Source organism: Alligator mississippiensis, chromosome 2 (assembly GCF_030867095.1).
Source record: "Alligator mississippiensis isolate rAllMis1 chromosome 2, rAllMis1, whole genome shotgun sequence".
In the NCBI taxonomy this organism is placed as follows: domain Eukaryota; kingdom Metazoa; phylum Chordata; order Crocodylia; family Alligatoridae; genus Alligator; species Alligator mississippiensis.
This window is the reverse complement of record NC_081825.1, coordinates 230459850-230477427: the sequence shown is the minus strand read 5'-3', so window position 1 is coordinate 230477427 and position 17578 is coordinate 230459850. Positions and strand designations below refer to the sequence as shown.

Sequence of the window (17578 nt, the reverse complement as noted above, 5' to 3'; positions counted from 1 at the left end):
CAAATTAACTACTGGCTTGGCTAGGTTCTAAGAATTGAAAGTATGACCTTCCAAAGGGTCTCAGGGAAGAGAACAATCTCTGGGAATGGAGTTGGTGCAAGGGTGGGCAAAATGCGGCCCGTGGGCCAGATGCGGCCCGCCAGGCCATTCTATCCGGCCCGCGAGGCCCCTAAAAAATTTAGAAAATTAATATATATCTGCCCCTGGCTGCCTGTCACGTGGCCCTCAATGGCTTGCCGAAACTCAGTAAGCAGCCCTCCACCTGAAATAACTGCCCACCCCTGATTAGTGGGATTTTTTAGGAGAGCACTCATAAATAAATCAGGAGGACTATTTTTCAAAATAAATCAGAAATAATTTTAATACCTTTTAATACCTCTATTCTATATCACTTACACTAACTACTCTTGTACCTTTATTCTTTCCCCCCTCTTCTTCATGAAATCTCCTATGAAGCAGTTCTAAGAATAAAGATAGATTGTTTATGTATAAAACTTACACAATTCCAAGTGAATCACAAAATAGCTGATATCTGGGCTGCTGTATTTTAGCCTGTGCCTCTTGGTTTATAATTAAGTGAAGAATAGCTGTTTGCCACTGTTAAGATGAAGAGGGTAACAAGAACAATTTACCCTTTTATAGCATCTTTTGTGGAAACATACCAACGCTCTTTAAAAATAATGGACCTGATCCCTGGGGCTGTGCTCACTGTAGCTCAGGCCCAGGAACAAAGTGGCCTTTACTAGTTTTGTGCATCCTGGTCATGTTGGCTGCCAGGAGCTGGGAAGGCATCATAATGGATTGGGTTGGCTTGTGCTCTCATAGGACAGTGGCATCAATTACATTTATTGGCTGAATCAGGGCACAGTGAGGGTGGCATAGATGTACCCAGTCCCATGCTGCATATAACCCTCCCTCAAGGGTTTTTTTTTATGAGAGTTTTCTGCATGAGTTAGTGCCTCTGTGCAGATAGTGTTAATGAATTGCAGCAATGTAAAATGGGGCTTGTAATCATGTGACTTACCCTGGTTTGAAACTTAGTATTTATGGATCCTTCAATCTTTGCTCCATGCAGGCAGGAGAAGACATGGACAGTTTATGACATATAGCTCAATCTTGCTTTCATTGCACATAACACCACTGTGGACAGCAAACTGGCCCAGTTCAGGTCAGTAGATGAATAACTGTTGACTGAAGCTGAGCCCACATAAAGTGGAAATTATGCTGGCTGAGAAAGGGGAACACTCTGAGCCACAATGTTGCTCAGTAATATTTTTTACCATCTCCACTTGGCAAGAAGACTTTTATTCTGGTGGTTAGTGACCTGGCCTCAAAAGATGCACCATGTCCTAGCTGGATCACAGCTATACAACATACCTGGACATACAGTCATCAGCAGCGTGGCTCTGTCAAAGATGGTGTTCTGCCAAAACAGAAATGTCATTCCCTGTGTCCCCATGAATACAGAATTACTTATACAGGAGAAACAGGCAGAGAAAGACTGATGCTATTGCCCAGATATTGGGAAACTCAATAAGGCCATGGAAGACCCAGAATATGCTTGGGCCTGAGTCTCCAACAGACCTTGGGAGTATCCTGACATAGAGCTATTGGCTACTTGAGTATGAGTCTCTCATGTTTCATGGGCAGTTTAATTAGGTCATGTTTCTGAGGTGAGATGGAATAAAAACAAATTTTGAAATCCCATAATTCTTTTATTTGAAGCAGAATTGTTTTCCAGGCATCCCTTACCATTGCCCCTCGTGGAACTCCAACTAGTACAGAAGGCAGCAGCATGTCTCCCTAGCAACACAAGCTGCTTTGAGCACAACAAACCTGTTCTTTCCTTGCTGTTATGGCTTTCTATAGTGCCAAATCAATTTAATCAAGCCCATGGGGAGTAAATTCCAAAGGGGTAACATTGGAAACACCTGCCATCTACCACCTTCTTTTTAGGTGAGCTCAGGTGCTACTGTACATATACACACAGAGGATCTTTGAGAAAAGTAGGTCTTGGGCCATTTCAGGTTTTGTAAGTCAAGTTCATCTTCTTACATTTTACCCAGTCTTTAATACACAGCGCTGATCTACAAGCACTCGTATCTAAAAGCTCCACTGGTATCTAAAAGCACTGGTATACCTTGGAATAGACAAGCTGCCAAATTCTGCACCAGCTTCAGCTCACTCAGCTATAAATACGTTCACTGAGCTAATCCTCTAAGAATGCAGCAAATCCCATCTACCACGTGGCTATTAAATGTTACATTCCAAAAGGTTTCCCACCAGCCTTTACCATGAACCTGCCTGTGCCAGGAGCACATCCAAATGCACGTTAGCTAGAGGAAAATGTTACCCTGAACTTTTTCTTTTGGCTGTCATCACATGTGCATCAGCTGCCTTGTGTGGGACTTACTGGGCTTGCCAGCAGTTCTCTATGGCAAAATGTAGCAGCAGCCCACATCGCTAAACTGCTGGTGCTAGTGGACAATCCAACTGACTGTTTGCCTGCAGTAAAAGTTCAGTAATAAGAATTAAAAACAGTGCCACCAACATAACATAGCTGCAAAACCACTATAGCAGGGCCTTTCTGTCTAGCGTGGGACAGATCCTCAGCTTGAAATAGTATAGCTTCAACCAAAGATCTAGCTCAATGCATTTTTTCAGGGTAAGGAAAGTTTTCCAATGAAAAGCACTTCCCCAGAGCTCTACTAGTCTACTCTGATTTCACCCTGACTTTAGCAGATGACATTCCTCTGTCTCTTCAGTGGTCACAAATCAGGTCAACAGCACATAGCTGTAGAAGTGGCAGCGACATCAAATCCTCCGTGAGAACGCCTATTGAGCACTGAGGTAATAATACTTCAGTAGAACGTTGGTGTCAGTGGGAATGCTGGGCGGTCCAGTATGTCTAATCTTTCTTCTGTACCTTCCCTTGGGGAAGGAAAGGTAGGTGTTTTCCCAGATTTCTTAAGCCTCCTACAACAGGAATTGAAAGTTTTGTCCTCTTAGGGAAACAATTCCAGCTAATTCTTAGCTGGAATTGGAGAGAAAAATGTGACTGAAGTATAAGGGAACATTTCACCTTGAGGAAGGCAGTGCCTGCTAAATGTATTTTCCGCTGTCATATTTTACTGCTCTATTATTTTCAATCGCATTTTACAGTGCTGGGCACCCTTAAAGACTTGTAACTGGCCAAGGGAGGATTTTTTTTCACAGGGTTGGAACAGTGGGAGATGGCTGCAAAGCTGTTGCTTGAGGCTCCCCCCACCCCCTTTACAAGTGATGGTGAGGATGACATGCTAGTGGCAGGATGGTATGCTGGAGGTATGATGGTAGCAAAGCAGCGCTGCTGAATTGAAAATGTAAGAGAATTGTACCATTAGATAAATCTTTGGTGTACTGACATCTTAAATACTGTAAGCAGTTCTGGTCACTCCATACCAAAAAAGGATATAGGAGAACTAGAAAAGGTAATAAAGGTAACAAAGATTATCAGGGTCATGGAACAACTTCCATTAAGGAGAGACTGAAAAAGCTGTGATGCTTCAACTTGGAAAGAAGACAACTTGAGGGGGATCTGATACAGAGCTATAAAAATCATGAATGGTGTAAATAAAATGACTAGGGAATGACCTCTCATAATACAAAAACTAGGTGACACCCACTGAAATTATCTGGCAGCAAGTTTAAAACAAACAGAAGGAGATAATTTTTTTTTTTTTTTTTTTACAAAATGAAAAACAGGTGTGTATAGAAGTGCTCTGTGCATGTTTCACAGCACTGTAATTTAGAGTACTTTTTATAGCATGTTAAAGTTACAGCAAGTGCAGTGTTGGGGGCTCTGAGCCTCCCTGAACTTTCCAGGCTAGGAGGTAGGGGGCAATCTGCAGCCTCCTGGGGCTTCTCCACTGGTCAGAAATTTGACCACTGTACAGAAGTTATTTAAAGGGCTGTAGATTGCTAACGTGCTGTAAAATACAGCACTTCAAATTTAATATCTCATTTAACAAGGGTTAATTTAAAGCAGTGTTTCTCAACCTTTTAAGTAACAAGTACCCCCTAACTTCTGAAAATTGTAATAAGTACCCCAACATTCAATTTTCCAGGGGATTTTATATTTACAGGCTAATGCGTGCCATATGTTGAAAGAAGGGCTGTGTATATAAGGCCGTGACATGACAGATGTCTGATCTGGTGTGGGTAGGGTTGCCACCTTTTACACCAGGGGTGTACAACTCGAGTATGTACCTGGGCTGGAGGTGATATTGGCCAAAGCTAGGAGGGCTGAACCCAGTGCCACACAAAGCGTGGGATGCTAAATTATTACTAGGGAATTTAAAGCAGTGTGCGGTGTACCAATTTTTTTGCCATATTTTGAGAGGAGGAAGGGGTGAGAGAGAGGAAAAGAGGGCAAAAGAGAGAGAGAGTGTTGGGGTACCCGCATACCCCCTGCCTGTGTCTCGCATACCCCCAGGGGTATCCGTACCACAGGTTGAGAAAATATGATTTTAAAGCACTGTACCCATTTTTAAAGTACTATAAAGCTGTGCACTTTTGTTAAGTTACGGCAATAAAGTGCTTTAAATGGTGAAAAAGCAACTTCTGTACGCTCCCTTAACTTGTGGAATTCACTACTACAGGACATTGTGGAGGCCAAAAATACAACCAAGTTCAAAAAGAGATTAGATGAATTTATGGAGGATAGGTCGATTTGGGGGCCATCAGACAACAGATAGGAATATAATCACAACTCAGGTTATTCCTTAGCTTTCAGTTGCTGGTGCCTCAGAGGATAGAATGGGATGGATCACTACTCGTGCCCTGTTTCTTATGCTATTCCTATAAAACAACTGCTACTTGTAACTGTGGGATACTGAAGACAGACTTTTAGTTTGATGTAGTATGGTAGGTCTGTGTTCTTATGGGATGACGGGTGATTGCCAGTATAGTACATTTTTTTAACAGTTACTGTTCTCTTAGGTTGCTGACAGACATTCATGTAAAGGCACAATGGCATCTCATCCCTGATAGATATCAAGAGTTGTGCCTTCTGCCATGACATGTGCATAGCAGAATGCACAGTGTTTGGGATTGGGGATCAGACCCTGATGATGTCCTATTTGCCCATCATGATCCTGGATTCCCCCTGGGCTGGGAAAGGTGCTCAACAATCAGCTGATTGTTGGCTGGCTCTAGGGACCAACTACAGCTAGCGTGAGCCCCTCTGTGGTCCCTGAAGTGAGCTGCAGATCAGCTGATTATTGGTAGTATTGAAACTGCACTGAGGTTTGAATCCCAGTGAGGTCCTGATCCTGCCAGCAATCAGCTGATTTTTGGCTGGCTCTAGGGATGGCAGAGGGGCTCAAGCCCTGGTGTAGTCTCAGTGCTGCTGATCTGCTGATTCTTGGCAGCGCTAGGTCACACTGGGGCTGCCCTGTGCTGTCCTAATACTACTGCCAATCAGCTGATTGTTGGCTGGCAGGGACCGTGCGGACAATCAGCTGAGCCAGTAAGTCAGCTGAACCAGTAAGGACCACACTGGGACCAGCTGGAGACCCAAGTGCAGTCCACCTGCCCACGGGTTCATTTTAAGTTGTGAAGGAAACCAGACACAAAATTATTACTCATATTTGTGTAATAAATTTGTGGCTGGTTTCTCATTTTGTTGTACCATTAATTGGCTGGACCTGTGGCTGTATGACACTTTAAGATGCTATTAACTAGTTGATCACATCCTATGTGTAATGTCTGCCAGGGGCCTTAGAGCAGTGTTTCCCAACCTTTTCCAGCCTAAGGCACACTTACATTATTAAAAATTTTCTGCGGCACACCTGTTAAGGCATTCCCCACCTTCATACCTATTGTAGCTCATTGCCATGGCAAAATTCTGCAGCACACCTGTTCATTTCTGATGGCACACTGGTTGGGAAACACCGCCTTAGAGGAACTGAGCTGCCATCTCTGGAAAATTAACTCCATGAAAGAACAGCATGAGACAGCAGTAGTGGCAATTCCATTATACCCGTGAGGTAATGCTAAACAGCAGTAGGGTGTGACACAACTATTCCCTCAGATTTTTTTTAACTGCTGTATTCACATACAATGATGGTTAGCAGTCATGATGCTGACAGGATTTATCTTGGGCTAAACTGACTCAACCATAATATTCAGGACCATGTCAATTAACATTCTTGTTCAAAACTCTTATTCAAATTGAGTAAAATTGGGCGTGTCTACACATGTCACTATGGCAATGTTGTTACTGGCTTTAGCACTTCCAAAAGGAAGTACTAAATCATGGTGTAGTAACAGTCCGTACTGCACCATACGCATGGTTATTTTTAGTAGCTATTTCACTGTAGTGGCATGCTATAGCAGGGGAGCACGTCACTGGCGAAGTAGCTGCTGGTCATGTGTATACGCCTGCAAACACTACCTTGCCATAGTGCGTTGCTACAGTGACACAGCATCAGGTGTAGATGCACCCATTGCATAGCTTTGAACAGGCCTAAGTGCTATTTATAGGTTTTTCTTGAGTCTTGCCTTATCTTTCTCTGTAACATGGGCTCTCCAACAATGTGAACTCTCTCCCCTAAAATTGTTCTTAGTAATGAGGTTATGCAGCTTATGAATACTAATTTTTATATTCTATACTGCCTTTTGCCTAGTACTAATAAATTATATAATTCTTCACATTGCATTGAAAGGGGAAGCCTTTCACAACATCTCCCTGTGACTTGTAACTTGAAGTACCTGTGCCCCTTCTCCCCCACTCAGTCCCTCCCCAGGTACAACTAGAACCTGGTACCATAGTAGCAGTAACTAAGCATCTTACAGACATGAATGAATTTATCCTAATGCCATCCTTGCAATGTAGAGAAGTGTATCTTCACTGAACATTTGTGAAACTGGCACAGAGCAATTAAACGGGCCCATTACACACAGTGGTAGAGGCTGTGACAGTCAGGAACTGGACTCAGTTGAGTTCCCATCCTAGGCCTTACCCAGAAAACACCCACAGACAGAAATGTACCACAGTAAGCTGGCTAGCATTTGACACACCAAATCCCAAGTACAGGGTTGTTGTAAAGGGCTGTAACCTGTAAATGGCATCGGTGCTGGACATGGGATCATCCCAACTCTGTTGAAAAGGGGAAAGAAGGCTAGATCATAGCTAGTATATCTCAGAGATTATTGCATATTTGCCATCTAATGCAGCAAAAGCACAATATGATTTTCAGCCTTTTTCTGATTTGAAAAAGCCACTGTTCTACCTCTTTCTGTAAGAGACTTTTATACACCCTCTTACTTAGAACCATACTTTTTCAGCTTACTCACTAACTCACCATAGACAATTCCTTTAATCCCAGCCACTGCCCCAAAAAAGAAAGAAATGTTTTGAAAAAAACAAGGCTAGAACAGTGAATTTTTAAATAATGATCAAGGATTTTTTTTTATTCATTTAAGTTTCAATATCATTACAGAAAATGTTATGGTACAGAGTTGTTTAACATTAGTTTTATTTCTTTGCTCATTTAATTTCCACACGAATGCTGGTAACACTAATATCTGTACAAGATCAGTCTTTGATTTTTTTTTAATTTTCAGTTCTGTACATTTTTAAATGTATTGGTTAAAAAGGCTGTCAGCACTTAAGGAAGCAATTTTTTTTGTTTGTTCAAATAAAAGGTATCCAGTTACTGCCCAAGAGTACTGAGCTGGGTGGCTGCTGGGACAAGAGAGATCCCTGAATGCACAGCGAGGGGGGAAACCTCGGGGCTTCATTGGGTTCCCAGTGCAGCCACTCTGCTTTTGGCACTGTGCACATCAACACGAGATACAAGATAAAGAACAAGCAGAAGCTCTCTGTGAAGCGGTTATGAAGCATACTAATAAGGGAAATCCAAGTGTTGTCTACGCTAGTATAAATAAGCAGACAGCCTTGTTTTAAGAGCATAAGTAGTTGTATCTTAAAGATGAGAAAAAACACAAGTTCTGCAGGCACCTACTGCTGTCTACTAAAAGCTACTGCTATCAGAACTAGCATTGAACACACAAAGCAATTGCAAGAAAGGAAAAAGTTGCTTTGATATAATCAGAATAAATTTCTTTGTTAAGATTTGTTTTTAAAGATTTTTTTAAAAGGTATTTATTTAAATTCCATTTGAAATATAGTTCAAGATGTTGACTATACTGATCAACTTTTATCCAAATCAGAAAAACTAGCTGTGCCGTTGCATATTACAGGATACAGTCAATGATATGTGGACATGCATCAAAGCTTCGCTCTTTCTGGTGGCATCATAGCCTTCCAATGACCATGACGTCCACCACCTCCCCCTTGTGAAGTTCCACATACTGCTCTGTCTTTGGAGGTAGCATCAACAGTCCATTGGCACTGCGCATACTCATCAGACGACTACTCATCTGATTTCCTAGAGGGAAATGAAAGAAAGATTCCAATTAGCAGTACAAATGCCACAAAACATCAGTTCAGAAGAACTTAATATTCTCAGTCTTTTTTGGTACCCTCAGCCTTGCAACATGTCCTGAAGGTAAACAATCTGGGCACTCAGGACCAATGGAGAAGTGAACAGAGTCAAAAGTCATCACAGAGAATGCTCTGCCCTTTGCTTCCTGCTTTTCAAACCAGAGGACTGACAATAAGAGCACCCCTTCTGCCTGAAACAGGACAAGAGAGACAGTGCATAGGAAAACCAAAAATTCAATCATGTGGTACCTCGCAGATAAAAACGAATACCTCTGGAACTGAATCAATATGTAGAACTGAATCAGAGCCTCTCCAGTCTGGGAAACCAATACTGTGGAGTGCTAGCAAGTCACAATCTCTGCTAACTGAAGAGCCCAGTGGCCTCCAAGGAAGGCTGCGTGTAGAGGGCAGGGTCAAACGCCTAGCCTATGCAGAGCCATGCTTTAGTACTTCCTTTTGGAACTATTAAAGCACAGCACAGTAATCGCCCATCCTGCACCATGTGTGTGGCACACAGATTTTGCCGCTACGCATGCTATAATGGGGGAGTGCGCCACTATGGCAACATAGCTGCCAATCATATGTAGACTCACACGATCACTACATTGCCATAGTGTGCTGTATGGTGACATACTGCATCGCTACGTTGCTATAGGGCGACATGTAGACACGCCCACGCAGATGGAAAAAGTGCTCAACAGTAGTTGTTACCAGAAATTCTGGGATCAATTCAGGATCTAACAGTACCCTCACACATCACAAACCCTGTTAACAGAAAGTGATTTTGACTGAGAGAACACTTACCATCTGCCAGCTCTTCTGGTTATTTCTCACATTCAGCTAACGTCATCTCTGTTTTTATCTGAATTGAGATTCAGCCTGGCAGCCTCCATTCAGACCCCAACTTATATTTGTGTTTAGTGGAAACATGAAAATAAGCAAGTGTGTGCAAAAGCAAAGATGTATGAATGCATGTGCAACAGAATGTATGCACACAAACAGGAAGATGTACACAAGAAAACATGCACGTAGAGAGAGTGCATGGATAGGCAATCATGTGACCATACGCTTGAGTATGCTAGCAAATGTGTTTGCCACATCATGAGTGCATGTTAGTGTACATGCATGGGTGTGTATTAGGGCTGAGCAAAGCTTTGGTTGCTGATTCGATTCAGAGGAGATTTGGCCCAATTCAGAAAAGATTTGGAAAGCTTCGGAGATTAGTCCCCACTCGCCACTGCAGGGAGCTGGACCCAGACTTTGTGCTGGTAAGTAGGAGGTGGAGGGGGGGCTGGCAGAGGGGAGAGGGGCCTGTGATCCCCCCTGCCCTCCACTGCCCAATGCTGCATGGGGGGGCTCTGCCATGAGCCCCCACCCCCTGCCCGCTTTCCCAGCCCTGTTGATAGCTGCCTGCCCAGCCCCAGCTCCCAGTTCTTAAAAAAAAAAAAAGCCCTGCACTCATTGGTTGTTGCAGTGGCCATTGGGCTCTCTGGGGGCTTGTGGCAGAGCCCCCCATACAGTGTGGGGCAGTGAGATGCAGTGGGGCTTGGCCCCCTGCCTGGCAGGAGCCGGTGAGTGGCTTTTATTTTTTTTATTTATTTTTTTTTTAAGAGCTGGGATGCTGGGGCCAGGTGGGGCAGCCATTGATAAGGCTGGGAGAGTAGGTGGGGGATGGGGCCTGTCCAATTTGGAAATTTGGCCAATTCGGCAGCGTCCGAATCTCCAAATCAGATTCAGCCATATTGATTCGGGACAGTGATTTGAATCACTTATTCGAATCACTGTCCTCCAAATCTGAATCTGAATACTAGCTGCTTTGCATAGGCCTAGTGTAAGTATATGCTGGTGAATGAGCAAATATATGTATGAGTGAGCCTTTGGGAACAAATGCATGTATGTGTTTGATTGGTTGTAAATATTTGTGTGGTTGAGTTTGTCTGTGTAAGTGACTAACCTGTACTCTGTGCCCAAGGCAGTGGTTCTTGGTGATGCCAAGTCAGTATGCACCGATGGTATTCTGGGCGAGGATCCAATTTAACATCACATGATAACTGCAAGAGAGGCAGAGAAAGGAAGAAGAGACAGCCTGTCATTCACAGTCCATTATCCAAGATACCCACATTGTCAGGCCAACTTGTTCTTTCTTGTTTCCTTAAAACTTGGGTTTGGGTCTGATGTGCAAGACCCATTTAGGGTAAGATAAAAAGCTCAGAGGTGGTAGCGGTGGCATTGAGAAGAAATGTGTTAGGAGCTGGAGGACAACGATTATGGCATTAGAATATCAAATATTGTTTGGGAGTTTGTTTTTGTAAAACAGATACAGGTTTCCCTTGCTTTATGCTGTACATGCATTCCTGGAAAACAGTGCATAACGCAAATTCACATAAAGGGAACCCACTTTACAATGTAACAAACAGGGATACATTCCAAGACCTCGACTGTACTGACCCCCAGACCTATTTCTACCACTTTTACAAGAGAATTTTAGTACTCACCAACAGCAGACAGCGCACAGAAGCACAGGGCACTGTCATAATGGGGAAAGCAACTACAGAAACAAATGTTGCAGATAATGAGCGTGGAATACAGATCTACACAGGAGACTATATTTTGGTATGCAGCACTCTCACAATGCAACGCACAAAGCAGCTGACTGCGGGCTTCCACCACACTGATCGCATAAGAGTGAATTTACCTTGCATATAACGAACTTTTGGTATAAAAAGGGTCATCACATAAGAGCGAATTCACACATAAAGAACCCACATAAAGTGAGGGAAACCTGTATTTAAAAGCTGGTTTTTCACTAAGGTTTGAAGAGAACAGCTTGGTGGAGAAAAAATATTTAGAGTTTGTTCATTTTTCCTGGATTATGGTACAAATCAGTAGGACTCTGATACACATTCAAACTACTTCCAGTTATGATTCAGGGGAAATATTCAGTCATTGGCAAGAAAGAGGAGACGGAAAGAGGAGGAGAAAAAAGTCCTAATTGAATTAAGCAAGAGCATCTCTCAGTCTGGCCAAGGGCATTCCAAATTGGAGTCCCAAAAATTGAAGTACCCAATATCACTGGCTTCTTTTAAATATTTTGGCCAAAGGACAAAGGAGGAATTGGGACCACAGAGGAAGTGCAGGATGGGGACATATTGAGGGTATGGTGACTAAAAAAAGGGGAAAGAATTTAAAAGAAAACATAGAAGGAAAGGAAAACCTAGAGAACAGTAAAAAAGAAGCATCTGAATGAGACACAAGAAAATGGAGGAAGTAAGCAGAATATGAAGCTCTGGGGAAAGAGAGAATCTTAAGCTATGATGAGGGAAGAAGCCTCAGTTACTGGCCTGCTGCCTTAGGCACCCATTGGCTGCCAGGTGGGAATGACAAAGGAGACAGAAGCAAAGACAGTGGAAGGCTGGGGCTTCTAACTAAACCACAGGTTAAGTATTAGGAAGATGCTTGAAACCAATTCTCCCTTCTCTATGCACAGGTCAGTTCCTGGTGCACCAATGATCCTTAACTGACCACTCAGTTTGAGCAGCCAGAGCTGAAGCTGAAAAAGGCAGCTTATTGTTGCTTTTTTCAAGGAAGCAACAAAAGGAAAATCATTTCATAATAATAAACTTATGGATGTGTACAGAAGTTGCTTTTTTGCCATTTAAAGTGCCTTATTGCTGTGAGTTAACAGAAGTGCATGCCTTTAAGCACTTTAAAATGGGTATAGTGCTTTAAATTCACCCTTTTTAAATGAGGTATTAAATTTGAAGCACTGTCTTTCACAGCACTTTAGCAACCTACAGTGCTTTAAATAACTTCTGTACATGGGTCAAATTTCTGGCTATTCTGCCAGTATCTCATGGGCTTTGTGAGCTGCTGTCTAGCTCCATGGAAGATGTGGTGCCCATTCCCAGCAAAGAGGGGCAAGGGGGTGGGGGTGAGAGAGACACATCCTGGGTGAAATGGCCACACATCCTCCCCCCCACCCACATCCCCCGCAAAGCCCTGTGTGACTGGGGAGGGACCAGATTCTTGGACATGCTGCAAGTGGCACACGCACATACACACATACACCTGAGACCCTGCATGGCTGGGGACCAGCTACTTGGAGCTGGGCTGCCTGCTTGGGTGAAAGCTATTGTCTGGCCCATGGCAGAAGTGGTGCCCACTCCCAGGGTGTGTCTACATATGCACATTTACTGCACAGTAACCTAAATTACTATACACTATGGGCACACATCTACACGTAGACACCCATACTGCACAGTCACTGTGGTGACTTACGCCTATTTGGGCATAAATTTGATACCTGCATGATGCAGGTATCCAATTTACACCAGATTAGCTAGTGCTCAGTAACACACATGTAGACACGTTACTGTGCAGTAACACTGTGTGTGTGGACTGACTTGGGACTAACTTTAGTCCCAAGTCAGACCACACAGCGTTAATGCGCTTTAATGCCTGCATGTGTAGTTGCCAACCTATTTCTGCTTACTGCGTAATAAATTTAATGCAGTGTAAATGCACGTGCGCTCCCAGAGTGACAGCCTTTCATCCCAGTTCCACCTCCACTGCTCTGCTGCTGCCCACAGTCTCCTGAAGCCCTAGGAGGCTGCAGAGCACTCCCTGCCTCCTAGCCTGGAAAGTTCAGAGAGGCTCAGAGGCCTTCCCCCTACCAAACACTGCACTTCTAATATGTTTAAGAGTGCTAGAAAAAGTGCTAGTCTGAGCAATGTTCTTTTAAATTAATTGGCTAAGAGAAAAGCTAAAAGCATGGCAAACCCTGATTGGAAAATTTAGGGTGATGCCATACCAAGGTATATATAGAAATCTTGCAGCTGGGCAGCGAGGGGGACAGAGCTGCTACAGAGTGCTGCTGCAAAACTGGGGAGCTGAGCTGAGCTGCAGAGAACTCCCCATGGAGGGTCCCCCCCACCTTGTCACTGGAGAATTGAGTTGAAGCTATGTAATGGGGAAATTTAAGGTAGAGAGAGTCTGTCTCAGAGTTTGGGACTCAGCTTCTCTCCCTCTTTTCTCTCTTTTTCCTGAGTTTTGTGTGGAACAATGCCATGGGGGTATTAATTCCTGAAGCAAACTGACCAGGGGTAGAGCCTGGCAGTTTTGCTGGCAGATTTGGGCCAGGATTGAGGCCTGGCACATTTTGTTGCTGTTGCAATTTATTTTATGTCAGCCTAGCTTGTGTGGCTGAGCCCTGCTGTAGTCCAGGCCCTGGTGCAAATAGGCCTGGTCCCCTTTTGTTGTTTTGCAGCTGTTTTGTCTCAGCTTAGTTTGCGTGGCTGAGACCCACTGTATTCTAGTCCCTAGTGCAAATAGGCCTTATCTTGTTTGTTGCTTAGTCCAGGGCTGGTGCAGGTAGGCCTGGCCCCCCTTAAAGTTATTTTGCAGTTTTCTGTCCCAGATGGAGCTGTGGGATTGGGACTAGGAATTTTGGGGGTGTAATATGCTAACTGGAGCCATAGTCACCCCCTCAAAGTTACCATGTTGGAGTAGAGATTGGCGCCCTACAACTTCCCAGGGAGCAACAAGGGGCCCCTTTGCAATGCAGAGGGACCGGCAGACACTAGGAGCTCCCTGAGGTGCACTGAACCCCTAGGAACAGCTTATAAGACTCTACAGTATGGGCCCCTCTTCCCCACCTGTTGCTGAGTTGCAGGTATAACGGTGCATTGAGCCTGCCTGGGCATGGGAACTGAGTTTATTTAGTTTGGAGAAGAGAAGACTGCAACAGGATTTGATAGCAGCCTTTAACTACCTGAAGGGTGGTTCCAAAGAAGATGGAGCTAGACTGTTTTCAGTGGTGGCAGATGACAGAACAAGGAACACTGGTCTCAAGTTGCAGCAAGGGAAGTTTAGATTGGAAATTAGGAAAAACTTTCTCACTAGGAGGGCAGTGAAGCACTGAGACAAGTTACCCAGAGAGGTGGTGGAATCTCCATCCTTGGAGGTTTTTAAGGCCCTGCTTGACAAAGCCCTGACTGGAATGATCTAGTTGGGGCTGGTACTGCTTTGAGCAGGACGTTGGACTAGATGACCTCCTGAGGTCCCTTCCAACCCTAAAATATAATAATAATAGGCTTATTCTGTCTGTCCAGAGCACTCTGACAGCCAATCACAATGCTTACTGAAACAACCAATCAAGAGTGCTCCGGACAGACAGTGCTCCGGACAGACAGAATAAGCATGTTATTACTATAGATCCTGAGGTATTTCAAACAGATATTCAGGCAAGTCAGAGCTAGAATGAAGCACCAAGACACCCTTGCCACTGAGTGGGCAGGCTCCGCAGAAGAAGAAGAAGAAGAAATAAAAGTGGTTATGGGCCCAATCCTCCCCCCCCCGAGCCTGTCTGCCTCTCCCGTGGCCAGGGGGTGAGATGCTGGCAGGCCCTGAGCTGCAGAGGGCCCTGGTGCTTCATGGCACCAGCACCCCCCCCAGGATTGCCCAGGTGGGGTGCCACTGGGTGGGAGCTGGCCGGGGGTGCCGCCACTGCAGAGGGAAGCACTGGGGTCCCCCACAGCTCAGGGGCTGTGCAACTTGCTGGCAACTCACTCCCTGGCTGTGGGAGACGCAGGCAGTTTCCAGGAGGAAAGAAAAAAAGATCAGACCCCTTGCCACTTTTTTTTTTCCTCAGCAGAACCTGCCTGCATGAGCTGCCACCACGTTGCACAGCCCCTGAGCTGTGGGGAGGGGCCCAGTGCTTCCCTTTGTGGAGGTAGTGCCTCCCAAGGCCACCCAGGTGGGGTGCTAGCTGTGCAGGTGCGGCCCCATGTTGCAATCAGCACCCAGTGGATCCAATGGTAGGTGGGGTGCTGGAAGCCCGGGTGTGCTTGGGGAAGCTCATCCTTGGTGGGCTTCCAGCACCCCATGCACTATCCCCGCCACCTTCCTGCTGCCTGGGGCCACCCGGGAATGGGCTGCCCCAGGAAGGTGGCAGGATGGCGGCCTGATGTGCTGGCAGCCGGAGAAGGTGGCGGGGATGGTGCATGAGGCACTAGAAGCCCACCAAGCCTGAGCTTCCCCAAGCATGCCTTGGTTTCCAGTGCCTTGTACACCATCCCTGTTGCCTTCTCCAGATAGGACCTTTGTACATGTGAAGAATCTTGCTGTAATTTGTTACGTAGCAAACTAAAATGTATGGGATGTATTTTAGTTTGCTATGTAAAAAAGTCATTTAAATCGAAATACGCTGCCAAATGTGTACACTGTTACAAAATGTAACATGCTGCCAAAGTGACACTGTTACATAAATAAATAATTAAAAAGGACAATTAAACCACTAAAAGTGTCAATTTCCTCATGTGTACAAGGGCCCTCTTATTCTATGACTAAGTCACAAGGTCAGACTTCTGACAAAATATGTATTTCTGTTCCTAAACCTGTGTTTACACATGGACAGCTTTATGTAGCCTTTTCGAGGGTGAGAAGTTTTGATTCCATTAAAGTATTTGGTCAAAGGATAACTAAAAATCCTGTATACAAATGAATACTTTTGCAATAAAAACTTAATTGCAAATGTTTTGCGGGTTTCAGCTAGTTTTCTATGATTCTGTGGGTGGAGTCTCCCCAAAAGGGGTGCAAACTAGAGACTATACCCTGTAGTTGATAGTGTTTCAAATGGCATTTGGTGTTTCCTTTGTTTTCTTTGCCTGTGTTTTCTGTAATAAATCTGTCCTTTTATGTTTACACTGCTTGTGAAGAGAGGGTGTTATTTATGTTGGACACCCCAGCCAAATTCAGTGATCTGAAATTTCTGGGTGGGGTCTTAAGCCACAGTAAAAAATGAATGGGTACCTTAAAATTTGAACCTGGTATTTGTTGCTGCCAACCAGTGCCTGGCTGAAGGATTACAGCTAGGGGTGCACCGATAGAGATTTTTTTGACCAATACCGATGGCCGATTTTAACGAGACGTATCGGCTGATACCGATCCACTTTCCGATATGTGACCGGGGCAGCTTGGAGAGCAGCATCCAGCTGGTAAGTCTGTTGTGGAGGAAAGGGCAAGGGGGGGGAGGGAAAGGGTGTGTGTGTGGGGGGGGTGCAGATTGAGGCCCCAGTGGTGAGGGAGGGAGTGGGGCTGGGGCAGGGGAAGGTGCTGCACAGCTGGGGCAGAACTCAGGATGGAGCCATGAGTGGATTGTCCAGGGGGGTGGTTCCCACTGCTGCATACACCCTGGGAGGGCATGAGGGGTGTGTGCCCCTGGATCTGCGTGTGAGGTGAGGGTGGGCTGCTGCTGCGGGCTGGGGCCAGGGTGGTGCCGGGCTCTTTCCAGTGGCGGGGCTGGGTTGGGCTGCACTTGGGGCAGGAGGTGGCAGTGGTGGAAGAGGGCTATGGGGGAGACTGCAGCCCCCTCAACTCCCCTTCCTGCCCCTCAGTGCCACTGCTGCCCACCCTGAGTGCAGCCCCAGCCCAGCCCCCACCAGGAAGAGCCCAGTGCCGCACCCAGCCTTCAGCAGCAGCTTGCCCTCACCCCGCATGCAGATCCGGGGGCACACACCACCCACACCCTCCCAGGCTATGTGCAACTCTGGGAGCTTCCCCCCTCCCCACCTCCCGATGAGCTGCTTGTGCACCACGGTTGTGCAGTGCCTGCCCCTGCCCCACTCCCTCCCTTACCGCTGGGGCCTCAATCTTCCCCCCCCCCACGCCCCTTCCCTCACAACAGACTTACCAGCAGGATCTAGCTGCTCTCCATACTACCAGGCTGCACTCCTGGCCACCTGCGTGCTGCGTTGTGTCTGCGTGCATGCACGGGGCATTTATCAGCCACAATACTGGCCACATCTAAAAAAAAGCCAATTGCTGATACTGTCAATTTTCCTTATATTGGTGCCAATCCGATATGGGACCAATGTATCCGGGCACTTCTAGTTACAGCTGAATCCAATTCCACAGTAGACTTCAAAATAAGGCTCTTTTATTCCAGAGTAAGAACATCTTTCCAGTGCAGCACTAATCAGGAACAGCTATTTTGTAATAACTCCCTTTGACATCCCCTTGGATTTCTGATTAACGCAGCACCGAGAGTAAGGTATAGCTGTGTAATTTTTCATGCTGTATTTCACTTCA

At 45.4% G+C, this 17578-nt stretch overlaps 1 protein-coding gene across 15 annotated transcripts in view; it reads right to left on the bottom strand.

Moving 5' to 3' along the window:
- Positions 1-7426: 7426 nt before the first annotated feature.
- Positions 7427-17578, bottom strand: part of GPHN (gephyrin) — a 631726-nt gene continuing 621574 nt past the window's right edge. For all 15 annotated transcript variants that reach the window (XM_059722870.1, XM_059722873.1, XM_059722869.1 and 12 more), the window contains 2 exons: positions 10446-10542; positions 7427-8435 (listed from right to left, as the gene is read on the bottom strand). In XM_059722870.1, coding sequence (XP_059578853.1) covers positions 8302-8435; positions 10446-10542 — 231 coding nt within the window. In that variant the 3' untranslated portion in view covers positions 7427-8301. The remainder of the gene's footprint in view (positions 8436-10445; positions 10543-17578) is intronic.